General features: G+C 37.8%; 1 protein-coding gene across 1 annotated transcript in view; it reads left to right on the top strand.

Moving 5' to 3' along the window:
* The first annotated feature begins 1,742 nt into the window (after positions 1 to 1,742).
* pggt1b (protein geranylgeranyltransferase type I, beta subunit) overlaps positions 1,743 to 19,103 on the top strand; it is a 76,463-nt gene continuing 59,102 nt past the window's right edge. The window contains exons 1-2 of the mRNA XM_039758948.1: positions 1,743 to 1,940; positions 2,781 to 2,899. Coding sequence (XP_039614882.1) covers positions 1,810 to 1,940; positions 2,781 to 2,899 — 250 coding nt within the window. The 5' untranslated portion in view covers positions 1,743 to 1,809. The remainder of the gene's footprint in view (positions 1,941 to 2,780; positions 2,900 to 19,103) is intronic.

Genomic DNA, 19,103 nt, shown 5'->3' with positions numbered 1-19,103 from the left:
CAACTAGGAAGAGAAGACTTTGAGCTGCAGGTTTGACAGGTAGAGTGTCAGTAAGAAAACCGTTGCTACAACGTCAAAATAAGAAAAAAGAGGCTCGCCTGAGTTAAGAACTGCCAGTCTTGATGTATTCTAAAATTAAAGCACAGAACATTTAAGCAATTGGATATATGGATACTGCACTGCTATTAAGCTGGGCTTGACGCACTTGTCCTGTGAGGGACTTATCATGCAAACTATTGACTCTCAGAAACATGTGTTCTGAATTCAATTTTGGCTTCTGGTCCATGGAGGAATATTTCTATGGAGGAATATTTCGGCCAAAATTAAATAAATAAATGCGTAAATAAATAAAAGTACTGTGAAATGTGAGCATAAATTAATAAATGTGTCACGAAATATGTTTTTTATTGCTTATTTATTTATTTATTTATTTCATTTTGTCCGTAACATTCCTGTAAACCGTCATGAAATACGACTTGAAATAAAACTGTTACTTTCACTCGTCAAAGTTGAGAGGGTGGGCTCTAATACGCCCTCTAGTTACTGATTGGTGAATCGATAGCACAAGAATTAATTAGAAAAATTCTTACTACTGCCGATGAAATGGATTCTGCCGAAGATATTACGTATTTCAGAGAGAGGATTGAAGATTTATCGGAAGAAATTACAATGTTGGCGCCCCTTTTAGACTCCGATATAGATTAAACTATTTTTGAAATTATCGACGAACAGGTGGAACGGACTCAGCTACATTCCAGTTATCGGAGAAGACGATCACAAGGCGAATGAGCCAGTTTGATATCAAATAATATCTTCGGCAGAATCCATTTCATCGGCAGTAGTAAGAATTTTTCTAATTAATTCTTGTGCTATCGATTCACCAATCAGTAACTAGAGGGCGTATTAGAGCCCACCCTCTCAATTTTGACTAGTGAAAGTAACAGTTTTATTTCAAGTCGTATTTCATGACGGTTTACAAGAATGTTACGGACAAAATGAAATAAATAAATAAGCAACAAAAACATATTTCGTGACACATTTATTTATGTTCTCATTTCATGGCATATTTATTTATTTAGGCTCTGATTTCATGACACATTTATTTATTTGTCAATGTCAATTTATTTATATAGCACATTTAAAACAACATAGTAATGCTGCGGCCAAAGTGCTTTACAATAATACAATAAAAGAAAAAACAAAAACAATAGACAATAAAACATAAATATTAATAAAATATATGAACATAAAATAAGATAGATAATAAATAGAAATAATATATGATCACAAAGAGGAAAACCATCAGTATTCTGAAGGTTACTGAATGCAAGTGAAAAGAAGTCAGTTTTTAATGTTGTTTTGAACTATTCAATTGTAGATGACTCCTTAAAGAGGTAAAGAGGTCCACAGGCGAGGGGCAGCAGCTGCAAAGGCCCTGTCCCCCTTGGTTTTACAATTGGTACGAGGGACAACAAGAGACAACAGACCAGAAGATCTAAGCACTCTGGATGGCTGGTGTAAAATATATAAATATTTATGCTCACATTTCACAGTACTTTTATTTATTTACGCATTTATTTATTTTTTTTTATTTAAATATTTTCATTTTATTTATTTATTTAATTTTGTCCGAAATATTCCTCCATAAAACGACCATTCCCGTCGAGCTGCATACCCGCGGGACACTTTTTTCCACGTGGGCGGGACAGCTGCCAATCATTTTAGAGACCAAATTGTAGTCCGCCTCCTTACACGTCACGAATTTAGAGCAGGAACTGACGAAACCGGAAGTTGGTATTCCGATATACAATGATGGCAGAAGAAGAGTCAGTGAGAGATGAGTTTGAGCAAATTGATTTTTTGAAAGACCGACATATTAAATTTTTCCAAAGATGTTTACACGTGTTACCCGAGAGATACTCTTCCCTGGAGACTAGCAGGTACGTGCGGGATTAGACAAAGCGAAAAGCAGTGTTAAACTTCCTAGCAGTGAATATTGTCAGTCCAGACGCCGGCGAGTTTTATGTATATAGCTAACTTTTAAGAGAGGGTTCTTGATGGGTAAGGCGTGGTTCATTTCCAGTACTCATACGCTCATGATCTTAGAAGTTACAGGTACAGTGCGGTAACGTGTAACCTGTATCCGTGTTCTAGAGAAAGCGTCCGTTATTTTAACCTAAAATTTCTATAACTGAGTTTCACAGTAAGTTCTTTAAAGATGTATAAAGTCCGCCGATTTGAGTTGAGAAACTTAAGAATCTTACCGTTCTGGCATCTTTACCTGCTTGCGTAAGTGATCTAAGTTATCAGTCCTGTCACCGTTACGTTTGGTGACTTGCTTCTGGTATGATCATTATCAAGTCCGAGCTCGCCAATGAATTTACTTATTTGCCTTTATCCAAGGCTACTTACAACATTTATGATACAGTGGTTTACATTTCTTTTGGTTTTCAAATTGGAGCACAGGCTGGTCAAGTGACTTACTCATGATCACACGGGATTTGAACCCACAACCACAGGGTTTGAAGTCCAAAGTCTTAACCACTACACCACATTGCCATCCCTTTCTAAAGTAGATTAATTTGATACTGTTTTTGTTTTTTTCTTATACCCATTAATCAGATGTTTTTGAAGCATGGGATGTTATTTTGTAGCTTTGATGAAAAGGCAAATATAATTTCAGAACATGTGCTGTGGGTAATAAGCAAATGATTTAACTATACTCTGAACTCATAGTAGACGTACTGTGTAATTATTTGTGCTGTGCTTGATTTACCTAGGCTGACAATCGTGTTCTTTGCACTTTCTGGCTTGGACGTCTTAGATGCCCTGGACGTAGTGGATAAACCAAGTTTAATTGAATGGGTATATTCATTACAAGTGCTTCCCATGGAAGACAGTGAGTTCATTATTTTTGATTGTTTTTTCTTTTTTTTTTTGTTTCAACTGGCTATGTGTGACATTTACAGTATCTATATATAGTCTGCCATATAATTTACAACCTTCCAAAAGTAGACATCATTATATGATTAACAGTATTCATTTCTGTAACTATATGAGAACCAGTTCTTTTAAATGCAGTTTACAGTGAGAATGCTTTGATATAAGTATAGCAGATTTTAGGAAATGCTGTTAACCACCATTAACATATTTTCATAAAATGTTATTAAGATGTTTTATGTTGTCAACTTTTTATACCCGTGGTAGTCGAGATGTTTTACCCTTTCTCCTTTTTATTTTTGAAAGAAAAAATAATCCTGAGGTTGCATTCAAGTATTGGTTTTGTGTTCCTTTGTTTTTTGTTTTTAAACTTGTACATTGTGGAGAAAATGGGTAAACGCTAACCGTAGGGAGTGGTAGATACAGTGGTGTGAAAATCTATTTGCCCCCTTCCTGATTTCTTATTCTTTTGCATGTTTGTCACACAAAATGTTTCTGATCATCAAACACATTTAACCATTAGTCAAATATAACACAAGTAAACACAAAATGCAGTTTTTAAATGATGGTTTTATTATTTAGGGAAAAAAATCCAAACCTACATGGCCCTGTGTGAAAAAGTAATTGCCCCCCTGTTAAAAAATAACCTAACTGTGGTGTATCACACCTGAGTTCAATTTCCGTAGCCACCCCCAGGCCTGATTACTGCCACACCTGTTTCAATCAAGAAATCACTTAAATAGGAGCTGCCTGACACAGAGAAGTAGACCAAAAGTACCTCAAAAGCTAGACATCATGCCAAGATCCAAAGAAATTCAGGAACAAATGAGATCTATCAGTCTGGTAAAGGTTATAAAGCCATTTCTAAAGCTTTGGGACTCCAGCGAACCACAGTGAGAGCCGTTATCCACAAATGGCAAAAACATGGAACAGTGGTGAACCTTCCCAGGAGTAGCCGGCCGACCAAAATTACCCCAAGAGCGCAGAGACGACTCATCTGAGAGGTCACAAAAGACCCCAGGACAACGTCTAAAGAACTGCAGGCCTCACTTGCCTCAATTAAGGTCAGTTTTCATGACTCCACCATAAGAAAGAGACTGGGCAAAAACGGCCTGCATGGCAGATTTCCAAGACACAAACCATTGTTAAGCAAAAAGAACATTAGGGCTCGTCTCAATTTTGCTAAGAAACATCTCAATGATTGCCAAGACTTTTGGGAAAATACCTTGTGGACTGATGAGACAAAAGTTGAACTTTTTGGAAGGCAAATGTCCCGTTACTTCTGGCGTAAAAAGAACATCATACCAACAGTAAAATATGGTGGTGGTAGTGTGATGGTCTGGGGTTGTTTTGCTGCTTCAGGACCTGGAAGACTTGCTGTGATAGATGGAACCATGAATTCTACGGTCTACCAAAAAATCCTTAAGGAGAATGTCCGGCCATCTGTTCGTCAACTCAAGCTGAAGCGATCTTGGGTGCTGCAACAGGACAATGACCCAAAACACACCAGCAAATCCACCACTGAATGGCTGAAGAAAAACAAAATTAAGACTTTGGAGTGGCCTAGTCAAAGTCCTGACCTGAATCCAATTGACATGCCATAGCATGACCTTAAAAAGGCGGTTCATGCTAGAAAACCCTCAAATAAAGCTGAATTACAACAATTCTGCAAAGATGAGTGGGCCAAAATTCCTCCAGAGCGCTGTAAAAGACTCATTGCAAGTTATCGCAAACGCTTGATTGCAGTTATTGCTGCTAAGGGTGGCCCAACCAGTTATTAGGTTCAGGGGCAATTACTTTTTCACACAGGGCCATGTAGGTTTGGATTTTTTTTTCTCCCTAAATAATAAAAACCATCATTTAAAAACTGCATTTTGTGTTTACTTGTGTTATATTTGACTAATGGTTAAATGTGTTTGATGATCAGAAACATTTTGTGTGACAAACATGCAAAAGAATAAGAAATCAGGAAGGGGGCAAATAGTTTTTCATACCAAAGTAGATAGACAGACAGATACTTCATTAATCCCAAGGGGAAATTCACATACTCCAGCAGCAGCATACTGATAAAGAACAATTTTAAATTAAAGAGTAATAACAATGAAAGTATAACAGACAGACAATAATTTTGTATAGTAACGTTTACAACACCCCAGAGGGTGGAATTGAAGAGTTGCATAGTGTGGGGGAGGAACGATCTCCTCAGTCTGTCAGTGGAGCAGGACAGTGACAGCATGGTATGGTATGGAGTTGGTCTAGCACTGCTGCCTAACAGCTGCAAGGAAACAAAATCCTGGACCAAATGACAGTGAGGATGGATGATTTTGCCCAGTAACACATTGTCATTATGTATATGGGGTGGATCTTTATGTTGTCTGTTGCTTCCAAGATAGTGCTTATCTTTCTAGAATGTAATTAGAAAGAAATGGTTAAGATAATGGAAACACTGGAGATTTGGTATAGTCCACTATAAAATTTTGTCTGTGGTTTTCTTGCAAACTGTCTAGTAATTAATACCATCTTTCTAAGTTATATTAGATTTCTTAATTGTCTTTATTGCATTGTAAAGACACAGTTAAGTTGTTACACATTTTATGCACTGTATTTTTCATTTTTAAATATTTCAGTAAAATTTAAATTCTTTAATATTTCAACTCATGGAACTACCTTTACACTTATTTATGTTTCAGTAATTACCTTTCAAAATTTTTTATATTTACTTGTGTGATGATCCTAAAGTGTAAGACGTATTTGGTTGTATAAGCCCTTTTAGTTGCTATTTTGTAGTAGCAAATCTTGTAAACAGGCTTGCATATTATCTTGTGGTTTTTCATCCCCATCTGTCACAAAGATGAAGCAATTCCAGACACCACTACAGCTGCCCCTTTTGTCAGTTAACTGAGGCAGCATCTCTAGCCATGGTGAAACAGAAGTGCATTTGTAATGCAGGCTGCAGCATCCATACCAACAAGAATCAGTATTGAAGTAATTTTAAAATGTTAAAATCGATACTTAATGATATTTTGATACTTTTGACAACCATAGTGCATATACCAGATATATTGTTTGCCCTTTACTATTCTGTAATAAAAATATTGCTTTAAGTAACACTCACAAAATAAAAACATCAAATATTATGTCTGTTCCCAGAAATTAGTAAATACCAAGATTATTCAACATACTGTACTTTCATTGACAGCATTTCAGTTACAAAAACTCTTTAAACATTGCAATGTCACACTTTCCAAATCAGTCACTTTTGACTAATTTCTGACATTTACTCTTTGCATCTGTACATTCTGGAAACACTAGCTGGCACTTACTGAAAACTAACATTAAATGGACAAGACAAACTAACTAAAATTTCAACTGTCTTAAACCGATCAGGCTTTAATTTCTCTTTTTTTGGTACATTTGTTCCAATTTTAAGGCTGTCTTTGGGGGAAAACAAATTGAAGATAAATCCAATATTTCAGAATTCCTGTAAATCAGTTTTTGTTGCATTGTTTTCAAGTTATCTCGCATAAGTAATCCAGCGTTTGATATTACCTTGATGTTCACACTCATCCGTAAGTAAACCTAGAACAGGACTCATTTTGACTGCAGAAATTATATAATTTGTTAATGTACTCACAATTGCAGAATACATCTCTGCCACTCTTGTACTGTTGTAAATGTGTGCTTTCACTGATTTTTGTAACATTTTGTTGTTCTACTAATGGACACACAACTGATTGCAAAAACCCAGTGAGTTCTTCAAAAACAGTGTTTATGGAGTTCTTTTTGGCAGTGTAGTAGGCTGTTTTAGCAGCTCCAATAAATGTAAAATTCCATGAATCTCAACTTCCACTAACACATGAAATATTATTTCATTACAGCACACATAATCCTGTCACAATGGGATCAAACTGGTAATAAAAAACATCTTGTGTTTTTTTTTTTTTGTCTTGAATGAAATGTGGATTTTCCAACCAAGCAGGATTTTTTAAATCTAATGTAAAATTCTTATTATCCCCACACTAAAATATCAAAATAAGAAAATGAATACAAGTTAACATAAAATTTCTTTGGTTACATAAAGACAGAATTAAAAGTAATATATCATTCTCTGTGTAATAATATTTTTTGACTTGGGGCAGAAAATGATAATTTTGCAGAAATTAATTGATTATGTCCTTCTATTTCACAGAAAAGAAAAAAACTGAAAAAGTTTACATTTTATTTTTTGCTCCTGAACTGAAGAAATTAACTTTGAAATTATACCTATATTTCCATTCCGAAATACAGAACATATTAATCTTAAAGTGAACAACTATGCCTTGATCGCTGAAAAAGGAATTGCAGCAGTTTTCATGCAGGAATGGGAGTGATTATTTTTTGATTTTTCTATAACGGCATTTTGCAGATATACAGTGGTGTGAAAAACTATTTGCCCCCTTCCTGATTTCTTATTCTTTTGCATGTTTGTCACACAAAATGTTTCTGATCATCAAACACATTTAACCATTAGTCAAATATAACACAAGTAAACACAAAATGCAGTTTTTAATTGATGGTTTTTATTATTTAGGGAGAAAAAAAAATCCAAACATACATGGCCCTGTGTGAAAAAGTAATTGCCCCCTGAACCTAAAAACTGGTTGGGCCACCCTTAGCAGCAATAACTGCAATCAAGCGCTTATGCGATAACTTGCAGTGAGTCTTTACAGCCTGGAGGAATTTTGGCCCACTCATCTTTGCAGAATTGTTGTAATTCAGCTTTATTTGAGGGTTTTCTAGCATGAACTGCCTTTTTAAGGTCATGCCATAGCATCTCAATTGGATTCAGGTCAGGACTTTGACTAGGCCACTCCAAAATCTTCAATTTGTTTTTCTTCAGCCATTCAGTGGTATATTTGCTGGTGTGTTTTGGGTCATTGTCCTGTTGCAGCACCCAAGATCGCTTCAGCTTGAGTTGACGAACAGATGGCCGGACATTCTCCTTCAGGATTTTTTGGTAGACAGTAGAATTCATGGTTCCATCTATCACAGCAAGCCTTCCAGGTCCTGAAGCAGCAAAACAACCCCAGACCATCACACTACCACCACCATATTTTACTGTTGGTATGATGTTCTTTTTCTGAAATGCTGTTTTCCTTTTACGCCAGATGTAACGGACATTTGCCTTCCAAAAGTTCAACTTTTGTCTCATCAGTCCACAAGGTATTTTCCCAAAAGTCTTGGCAATCATTGAGATGTTTCTTAGCAAAATTGAGACGAGCCCTAATGTTCTTTTGCTTAACAGTGGTTTGCGTCTTGGAAATCTGCCATGCAGGCCGTTTTTGCCCAGTCTCTTTCTTATGGTGGAGTCGTGAACACTGACCTTAATTGAGGCAAGTGAGGCCTGCAGTTCTTTAGACGCTGTCCTGGGGTCTTTGTGACCTCTCGGATGAGTCGCCTCTGCGCCTTGGGGTAATTTTGGTCGGCCGGCCACTCCTGGGAAGGTTCACCACTGTTCCATGTTTTTGCCATTTGTGGATAATGGCTCTCACTGTGGTTCGCTGGAGTCCCAAAGCTTTAGAAATGGCTTTATAACCTTTACCAGACTGATAGATCTCAATTACTTCTGTTCTCATTTGTTCCTGAATTTCTTTGGATCTTGGCATGATGTCTAGCTTTTGAGGTGCTTTTGGTCTACTTCTCTGTGTCAGGCAGCTCCTATTTAAGTGATTTCTTGATTGAAACAGATTGGCAGTAATTAGGCTTGGGGGTGGCTACGGAAATTGAACTCAGGTGTGATACACCACAGTTAGGTTATTTTTTAACAAGGAGGCAATTACTTTTTCACACAGGGCCATGTAGGTTTGGATTTTTTTCTCCCTAAATAATAAAAACCATCATTTAAAAACTGCATTTTGTGTTTACTTGTGTTATATTTGACTAATGGTAAAATGTGTTTGATGATCAGAAACATCTTGTGTGACAAACATGCAAAAGAATAAGAAATCAGGAAGGGGGCAAATAGTTTTTCACACCACTGTAGGTATCAGGACATACTGTTAGTAGTTAAAAAAATATATATTTTTGGTTGCTGAACCATTTTTGCATTCACTTTAATGTGAAAGCAATAATATTATTGTAAGCACTATAAATGCTTTTAAACAAAGCAAAAAATTGGTCCACAGGTAAACAGTTATACTGTAAGCAAACTCGTCTAAATTGTGAGATTGCATTTTTAAAGTATGTATTAAGAGCTGCAATAGCATTTGTAACATTGCACAATAACAACTGGTTTTATGCATATGAGTTTTGCAAGAAAGTAAATGTGCCTCTTTTGCAACTGGTGCTTTCCAAACTTTCTTTTTAAAGGCTGATTCTGCAAACTACTTATCATGACAGTCTCTGGAAAGAGAGGAAAAGCAGTGAATTGTAATATTTCAGTGTCAAGTACAGACAGAGTGGTGGGAGAACGTAGCACAAGTGCTGCCAGCTCTCACATCTTGTTTTATTTACAGGTTCAGTCTTGGGACCCCCACACTTTGTCTACAGATTTTCATTTAAACCAGTTTCACCTTTTTAAGTGGATTCCTTCATTAATTACATAGTCATTTTCTAGTTTCTTGTGTTCCTCCAGAAATTACAAAGTTTTTGTACTTGATTATTACCGGATAAAGAAAGTATTTATGTTAAACAGGTATAAATTCTTTTTATCTTGCTGATTGTAGTAGTAGGTTGTTGTACCGTGTTAGCCATTATGGACACAGTGAAAAATCATGCATCAAATGATGCCTAAAGAACGGGCCTGAGCTGCCTCAAAAGCTTGCATATTGTAATCATTTTAGTTAGCCAATAAAAGGTGTCAATTTGCTTGTCTTTTCATTGTATCTTGCTTTTTGTAAGTTTGTTCTTTGTTAATGTTCAGGTTATTTAAGCCATTATTTTTGAGTAGCTGCTGATAGTTAGATATCAATATTTGAATATATATGAGAGCAAACTCCACTTAAAGAAGTAAATTAAAAAGAAAACCACAAAACCAAGTCATGGATTTAAAGCTATAGCAAAACAATCTTAATTTCTTATAAATGTAAATCTCACACTACAACACTTTTCTGAATGTAAAATAATGAGAAAAGGTCACCCAAATAGGCAGTGAGATAAATTAAAGAACAAATCTAGTGACTGTGAAATTAGTTTGGCTGCAACCAACCAATGGGCGTGGTAGAGTTCCTCTAAGACAGAACTTGATAACGCCTGTGCTATTTTATAAAGCCAGCACTCTGGGTGTTGTTAAACTAGCTTTTTTTTTTTTTTTACTACTTGTGTTAAAGACCAATCTCTTAAACCACAATTCTATCGATTATCTTACAATATTTATTTAGATCCCTTCTTAAGGTCGGAATCTCTATATTGTTTGTTGGGGGAAGGGATGCAAGGTACTATTAAAAAGAAAGTAAAGATCTAAAGCTGCTTTAAAAATTAAATATGAGATGCTTTCTGCAAGAAAGGCTGTCATATTTTAGTAAATAGCTGGGGTAACTGCTTTAATTTTTTCCCAGTGTATTGAAGCATCTGGTCAGCCTGAAGAAGGCTCTGCAAAGTAGGGACAGGGCTTTAGAAACCAGTAGGTTTCAAAAGAGTGCTGCTGAAGATAGATACTTTATTGATCCCAAAGGAAATAGATACAAACATTTAAGCACACACTATACAAATACACTTAAGTAAGTGCAGGTTGTCAAATGCAATCACAGTACACTGGGGTTGGAATCTTGCAGTCCATTCATGTAATCTAGATGGTGCGTATAATAGTGCTAGTTCAATAGGAATTGTGCAAATACTAATACTAAAGCGATGTGACACATAATATTAAAGTGACAGATAACAAAAGTGACGTAGTATTAAAATAAAATAAAGTGACATTGCGTATGATAATAGGGTAACATGTACAAAGTAACACATTATGGAGAAGGTTATACAGTGATGACCTCGTAATGAAATATCAGATATGGTACACAGCTAATATAGCTTATGAGGTAGTCCAAGCAAGAGCAGAGAAGGAGCATCAGGTCAGAACTCAACTGAGCCAGCTTTGCCCCTTCCTGTACAGAGCCTTTGTGTTCTCTGACCAGTCTAGCTTGTCATCCAACTGCACTTCAAGGTATTTATAGCTTTTGACCCACTCCATATTAACCCCTTCAATGTAGACAGGTCTCAGTGGTGGTCTAGACCTATGGTAGTCCAGAACCATCTACTTTGTTTTGGAAGTGTTCAGCTGAAGTTGTTTGACTGCCACCATCCCTCACCTCCTGTCCACTGCTGATACACCCCACAATGGCACTGTCATCTGAAAATTTCTGCATATTGCATGTCCCTGAGTTATAGCTAAAGTGTGATGTGTACAAGGTGAAGAGAAAGGTGAAAGAACAATCTCGGGCGGAGCTTCTGTCCTACTGATTATAGTCTGATGTACAGTTCCCCATTCTGACAAACTGAGGTTTACCAGTAAGGTAATCTGTAATCTAGTTCACCAGGTGTGAGTCCAATCCTGGACAGCTTGTTCTTGTGGTAAAGTGAAGGCTGCAGCTGGTGAGCAGTTTTAAATAAATAACCACTCTTGCCATGTTACCACACCCCCACACAAAGATGCGAGAGTGGTTCCTGTGTGTGATGCGGAAATGGACAACCTTGCACTTAGTGCACACATGTTGGATCGTCCGTGACCCTAATTGGTCCTGGGAGCTACTGATTGCCACAGCTGTGCCACGCCCCTGGTTTAACACTAGAATTACCAGAGCCTACGAAAAAACTCAGTAACTCCGTCCCACCTTAAATCGCTTCTTAAATCCCTTCACACCTCTCCGCCAGCATCCTTTGTCTTCTAAATGTGCTGATAAAGAGAAGCTAGAAGCAGCCAGCTATTCCATCCCCCCACCAATTTAGAACATGCACGAACTTCTCTCAGCTCACGCCTTGATTGAGTATCTGGGAGTGAAGTGGACTGGGAGTGAAGTGGAGTTTTAGAGTGGAAATAATAGATCGTTATTTGGAACACACGCATTTCATGTCTGTTCCGTTTCTACAGTAATCTGTGTAAACACATTGTTAAAACAGAAACATTTTTTATATTCTAGTAGTAGATGACAAAATGTTGGCATAAACTATATAATATATGAAGCCTGAAGTCCAAATATCAAATAAATATTTTCACAAAAGGTACAAATATAAGACAACAATTGCGCTTTTATTCAAAAATATAGCTGCAGAAAAAAAAGCCGCCTTAACATGTGACATTGACACCCACTAATTACGATCGCCTCTGTGGCGCAATACATTCGACTACTGATTGGGAATCAAAAGGTCGCGAGTTCGATTCTGAACTGTTCCGTTTTGAGAAGTAAACTGCTCTTAGTCTTACTATTTTAGAATAAAAGCATACATTTGATTTCAGTCTGTAACAGCCGGTGTAATTTATGATCCTTGTAAAGGTTAGCTTTGTTTTTTTTTTTAAATTCACTTTTCATTCTCTCAGTCGCGTTCAGAATCAATCCATACAACCCCATCTGACACGGCTGTTTTCACAGACGCGCTATAGCTCTGCAGTGTACCACGATGCATACTAATGCACCCCCCACCCCCAAAGGGTTCTGACACACAAACGCTGGCGAAGCTGCCTTCTTCGTATCTCACTGTCACTTGATTTTCTTTTTATTCAGTTTTATTGAGTGTTCCTGCCAGTCCCCGCATGTTGCTGTATGCTTTCTCCAGGACATGCAGAGGAGAGAATGGTAAAGAGCAATAACTTCGGCGCTATATGCAATCATCAGACACTCCCCATCTGCCCGTGTCGTTCAAACACAGGAACATATGTTGGTGTAACAGTATAACAAAAGTGCACTTTTTCCATTTCCTTTTCCTGTAAGAAGCAATGTACACACTTCTCTCTATGCTGTCGTTTCTATTACACACCTGAAAGAAAGAGACAATATATGTAAAAACATCATCGCACTATTGCAATATTATTTGAAAATGAACAGCGTCAGATCGGGTGTGAATTTATGCAGGAAGTGGAAATTCTCTGATGTGGGATCAGTTCTGTATGGTTAAGGGCGTGGGTGTGAGTAGTGGACATAACTGGGAATTACTGTGAATGTGCGTGGTGTTTTGAGATAATGAATAGAGCTGCAAATTACAGGGAATTCTCAGATCTGACGCTGTTCATTTTCAAATAATATTGCATGTACTGAACTATTTTAGAATAAAAACATACATTTGATTTCAGTTAGTCTGTAAGAGCCAGTGTAAATGCATGATAATTGTAAAGGTTAGCTTTTTTTTTTAATTCAGTTCCATTCTCTCTGTCGCGTTCACGATCCAAAATCTGGCAATGCTGTTTTCACATAAAGACGCACTATAACTCAAATGTGATTTATTTGGAGACGCGCTATAGCTCGAATGTGATTTATTTGAAGATGCGCTATACTCGAATGTGATTTATTTGGAGACGGGCTATACTCGAATGTTATTTATATAGGGAAGAAAGTACAATGTCAGGTGCTCATTCAGTGTAATAGGAACCATAGCACAGAGAGATGTGTACACAGCAACAAGTACACATGTCGTGAATGTAGGAAGGGTGTGTGGGAATTGTTAATATTTGAATGATATGATTTTATATAGCACGGATCGGAAATCAGCAGTTCTTAGCATTGCACCACGCAAGCTGTCGTATCAACCGCCTACTGTAACATGCTTTATTTTTTCTTCACTTATAGTCTAGAATAAAAGTGCACTTGTTTTGTTATACTTGTATACCAACATATGTTCCTGTGTCTGAGCGACATGGGCATGCTCAAAAAAATAGACGTGTAATGCCACGAAAAGTGCACGCAGGCACTTCATTTCACAAGCATTGGTACGAGAATGCAGTCACAAGTACGCTTTATGTGAAAACAGCATTCTCAGATTGGAGGGGGGGGGGATTATGGGGTGTTGGGACGGTGCATCCTGAACACGACTGAGAGAATGAAAAGTGAATAAAAAAAAAAACCTAACCTTTACAAGTATCATAAATTACATCAGCTGTTACACACTGAAATCAAATGCATGTTTTTATTCTAAAATAGTAAGAATAAGAGCATTTTACTTCTCAAAACTGAATCGTGTGGGATCAAACCCATGACCTTTTGAATACTAGTCAGCGGCTGATACCATTACGCTACCGTGACAGCTGTAGTAAGTATGTGTCAATGTGGCATGCTAAGGCGGCTTTTTTCTGCGGTTATATTTTTGAATAAAAGCATGCTTGTTCTGTTATATTTGTACCTTTTGTGAAAGTGTTTGATATTTGGACTTCAGGCTTCAAACATTATATAGTTTATGCTTACATTTTGTCATTTACTACTACAATATGAAAAACGTTTCTGTTTTAAAAATGTGTTTACACGGATTACTGTAGAAACGGAACACACGTGAAATGCGTGTATTTCAAATAATGATTTATTATTTCCACTCTAAAACTCCACTTCACTCCCAGATAATCAATCAAGGCATGAGCTGGGAGAAGTTTGTGCACGTTCTAAGTTGGTGGGGGGATGGAATAGCCGGCTACTTGCAGCTTTTCTTTTATCAGCACATTTAGATTAACAAAAGACGCTGGCGGAGAGGTGAGAACGGTTTTAAGAAGCGATTTAAGGTGGGACGGACCTTCGAGTTTGGAGGTAAGGCTCTAGGGGAGCATGTACATGGCACTCGGGGCCTGATGGCCACTCCAGCTGAGTCATCTGGGAGCTGGAGGGGCAGAAATGCTGTTCAGTTGGAGCTATTCGCTGAAGACAGGCACAGCAGCTACAGGGGAGTGAGAAGCTAAGACAGGTATCCTGTGATTGGTGGCATGGAGCCTGGGGGTGGCAGGCCTGTCAGCGGGAGTTGGTGGCTGGATGTAGTACTCTGCTGGGAGCCAAAGAGAGCTACAAGGGGCCTAAGCCTAGGAGCAGAATTTAAGGTTTGCCGAACTGCAGATTAGGCCTTGCTTTGGCAGCAAGGTTTCGTTAAGGTTAAATCAAGGTAACGTTAGCTTTTAATTAAGGTTAAGTCAAGGTAACGTTAGCTTTTAACACAAGGATCCCTGATGCCTACGATAAAAGTCGTAACGCCGGACCACCTTAAATTCCTTTGCATCTCCTCATCAGTGTCTTTGTTCTACAAATGTGACACTCGGCACAAGCAGCAAGCAGCCTGCTATCCCACTCCCCACCGACACAGCTGACGTTCTCCCAGATCAAGTCTGTTTATCTGGGTGTGAGGTGCCTGGAGTTGTATAGGATAAATAATATATCGTATTTCATGTGTGTTCCGTCTCTACAACGATATAGGTAAATGTAGGATGACAGAAAATGCAAGGTATAAAATGTTGAACATATAACTAAAACAGAATTTTTTTTCCATCTTGTATATAAACATCTACGTGTGGAAGTGTGTGTGTCTGTCCAGCCCAAAAGTGAGAGGTGGAGTCAGGGTAACGGCTTCACCTTTGAGGAAACAGAAAACTCGCTTAGCTGCTAATAACATAAGTGAGGCCAGCATGTCAGCAAAACGAAACCTCAGAAGAAAGACAAAGTCGCTTAGCCGCTAACATCGACAAAACGTTATCAATTTTACTTTTTCTTCTGCCGCTAATGCACAAGCTATGTGAGCACGTTGGCAAAATGAAACCTCCGATTTTTTTCTGACGATTTCAATAGTTCTAGAAATGTGGACTTTTTACAGCACTGGCTTACACAGCTAGTGTTATAATAATGAAAAAATGCAGTCACGAAGTGTATAATGTGTGAAACTGAATTTCAAATATCAAATAAACACTTTCACAAAAGTTGTAATAAAATAAGTGCACCATTATTAAAAAATAGAAGAAAAAGAAATTATTCAGTTTACATGTTGCTGCCAATATGTAAAAACCAAAGCCTAAATCCCAATTGCATGGCTGGTATTGAGGTAAGAATGGCTGCCTCTAAATCAAGGGGCTGCGGGTTTGATCCCGAGTCTTCCTCGTATTTTCCGTTTTGAGTAGTAAGCATATGTTATTATTACTAATATATAGTTTATTAGCCAGTGAAGGCTATATGAAGAAATTGTCTGTTGTTACGGTTCTACTTTTGTCCAGAAACATTTTTATGACCACAGTCTCGGAAAGTTTTTCTCCCTTGTGACGACTGGGATCATTTCCAAAGTAAGGAGTTGCATTGCACATGCAAATCTGTCGTTTTTCACACATTCTGCATGGGTGTCTTTGTTGACAAAACGCAAATGCCACATGATAACCTGATAGTGGTCATGGGGCATCAAATCTTTGACTGCCGGCACAACAGATAGCTCTGATCAGGCATCAATCACAGCACCAACTGTGGTCATCGCTGCTGTTGTGAAAACAATCGAGATAAATGCCATCAACTCCGAGAGGGAGAAGCAAGTTTGTTGTACCACGTAAACATGATTTAAGAGAATAAATCTGAATTAAAAAATAAAAAGAATGACTTTTACAAGTAGCAAAAATTTACAATGGGTGTTACAGACTCAAATGAAATTTGTGTTTTTATTATATAATAGTAATAATAATAGCAGTTCACTACTCAAAGCGGAAAATGCGTTTAAGAACCAGGATTGAACTCGCAACCTCTTGATTTAGAGGCAGCCATTCCTACCTCTAACCCACCCACTGTGTATATTGACTGCAACATATAAAGTGAATAATTTCTATTTCTTTGGTTATATCTATAATAATAAAAGGCAAAGCCCTCACTGACTGACTGACTCATCACTAATTCTCCAACTTCCCATGTACGTAGAAAGCTGAAATTTGGCAGGCTTATTCCTTACAGCTTACTTACAAAAGTTAAGCAGGTTTCATTTCGAAATTCTACACGTAACGGTCATAACGGTCGACAACGTCCGCCATGTTGAACTTTCTTATTTATGGCCCCATCTTCACGAAATTTGGTAGAACCAGTTGAACCAGAAATATTTCGGGGGTATGACGCCACTGTCAGCTGCCATATTGAACTTTCCAACGGCACTAATTCTCCAACTTCTCGTGTAGGTAGAAGGCTGAAATTTGGTACTTATTTCGTTGGTATGACACCACTGTCGGCCGCCATATTGAACTTTCGAATGTCACAAATTCTCCAACTTCCCGTGTAGGTAGAAGGCTGAAATTTGGCAGGCCCATTCCTTACAGCTTACTTACAACAATTAAGCAGGCTTCATTTGGAAATTCTACGAGTAACGGTCATAACGGTCAACAACGTCCGCCATGTTGAACTTTCTTATTTACGGCCCCATCTTCACGAAATTTGGTAGGTGGCTTCCCTGAGCTAACCAAAACCAATGTACGTACTTATTTCGTGGTATGATGCCACTGTCGGCCGCCATATTGAACTTTTCAACAGTCTTTGTTACTTATGGGCCCATCTTCAAGAAATTTGGTACACGGGTTCCCAACGCTAACTGAATCCTACTTACGCATATATATATCGTCCATAGCCTGCAGCTCGGTCACCGTGTGAGGCGGCGTTGGGTCTCCCATCCCAACGCCTCCCACGCTTGTTGGCTGCCTGCCTATATAAGGCAGTCCGTCGCCCAGTCTCTACATTCCCTTCCTTGCTTCGCCACAGGATTCACGTCTCCCTACTGATAACTACAGCCTTTTTGCTTAATCCACGGTTTCTCCGCTGTTTTATTGTTTGTTTATTACAATTATAATTATTGTATAGGTATTTTACATTGCTCAGGTACCCATTTCCTTTATCATTCCAACTCCCATTACCATGTCTATCGAGATGATCACTATCGATCAAAGAACTATCACTTACCGAGTGGTTTCCATGCCCGGAGATACCACCTACCTTTTCCATTCTCTTTGTTACATATTGCACGGCAATATCAGGCTCACTCTTGATATCCAGAGGAACATTGTGTCTTATGTATTGAATGACTGGGACAGGTTCAATGTGTGGATGGATGACGGTACAGGAGATAATTATACTACACAGGAGCATTATAAGAGTGAAATGCTTAAGCCCTTCACCTTTGGTTTTGCATGTGAGTTGATGGCTGCCGCTGAATTGTTTGGTTGTCGCTTTCAAGTGTACCGAAATGGCCAAATATTTTACACCTTTCGACAACCACCAATGCCTCTTAAACATCTTAGATTCACAGGTGACGATTTCAGTAGTGGACACTTTGATGTTTATGAATGTTTAAACTCTCAAAAGCTGAATGTGATTTTATCACTGAAACCGGTTGTGTGCTTACAACGCTTGACAGATGCCGAATGTCACTTCAATACAACAAATCTTGTAAATACTGTAATAATTGAAACAAACCATGAAACTCAAACTGATTATGACAGCAGCAATCCAAGCTGTGAGATTTGAGACAAGATTACTGTTAACATGGCCAACTGTAAGTTGCATGCTCAAGAGTAAGCTCAGTGCACAGCTTGGTCATGTTACAACCGGAGGGCCGAACTGACAACATGGTATACAAAGAGATCCTTAACAAATAATTATTGGCATATTTTCCCTCAGTTTAAAACGGTAAAATTTTCTTCTTAATAAAAATTTTAATGCAGTACTTCCACTGGTTTAGGTATTTTGCTAGTTCTTGAATAAAGGCGCACTTGTTTTGTTATACCTTTTGTGAAAGTATTTGATATTTTAACTTCAGTCTTCACACATTATACATTTCATGTCAATATTTTATTAATTTTTTCTATAACATGGAAAAAGTTTCTGTTTTTGTTATGACAGAATTCATTCCAAATAACAATGTATTATTTACTCTATAGTATACAACTCCAGGCACCTCACACCCAGATAAACAGACTTGAGCTGGGAGAACTTCAGCTGCGTCTGTGGGGGTGTGGGGTGGGATAGCAGGCTGCTTGCTGCTTGAGGTTATTGACACATTTTCAAAACAAAGACTGATGGAGAAGTGCAAAGGAATTTAAGGTGGCCCGGTGTTACAACTTTTTTTCGTAGGCTTCAGGGATTATAGTGGTAAGGAGTATTTTTAGCCTTATTTTTAAAGGAATATTTATTTGATTAATTTTTAACCTCCACAGAACACATATTTATTGAACTTTTTGCAGTGCAGAATTTTGGACTCTTTTTTTTTTTTGATTTTTGAATTGT

This window comes from Polypterus senegalus, chromosome 7 (assembly GCF_016835505.1).
Source record: "Polypterus senegalus isolate Bchr_013 chromosome 7, ASM1683550v1, whole genome shotgun sequence".
Taxonomy (NCBI): Eukaryota; Metazoa; Chordata; class Cladistia; order Polypteriformes; family Polypteridae; genus Polypterus; species Polypterus senegalus.
Note: the sequence above shows the minus strand (reverse complement) of the source record. Positions and strands in the feature narration are given on the sequence as shown.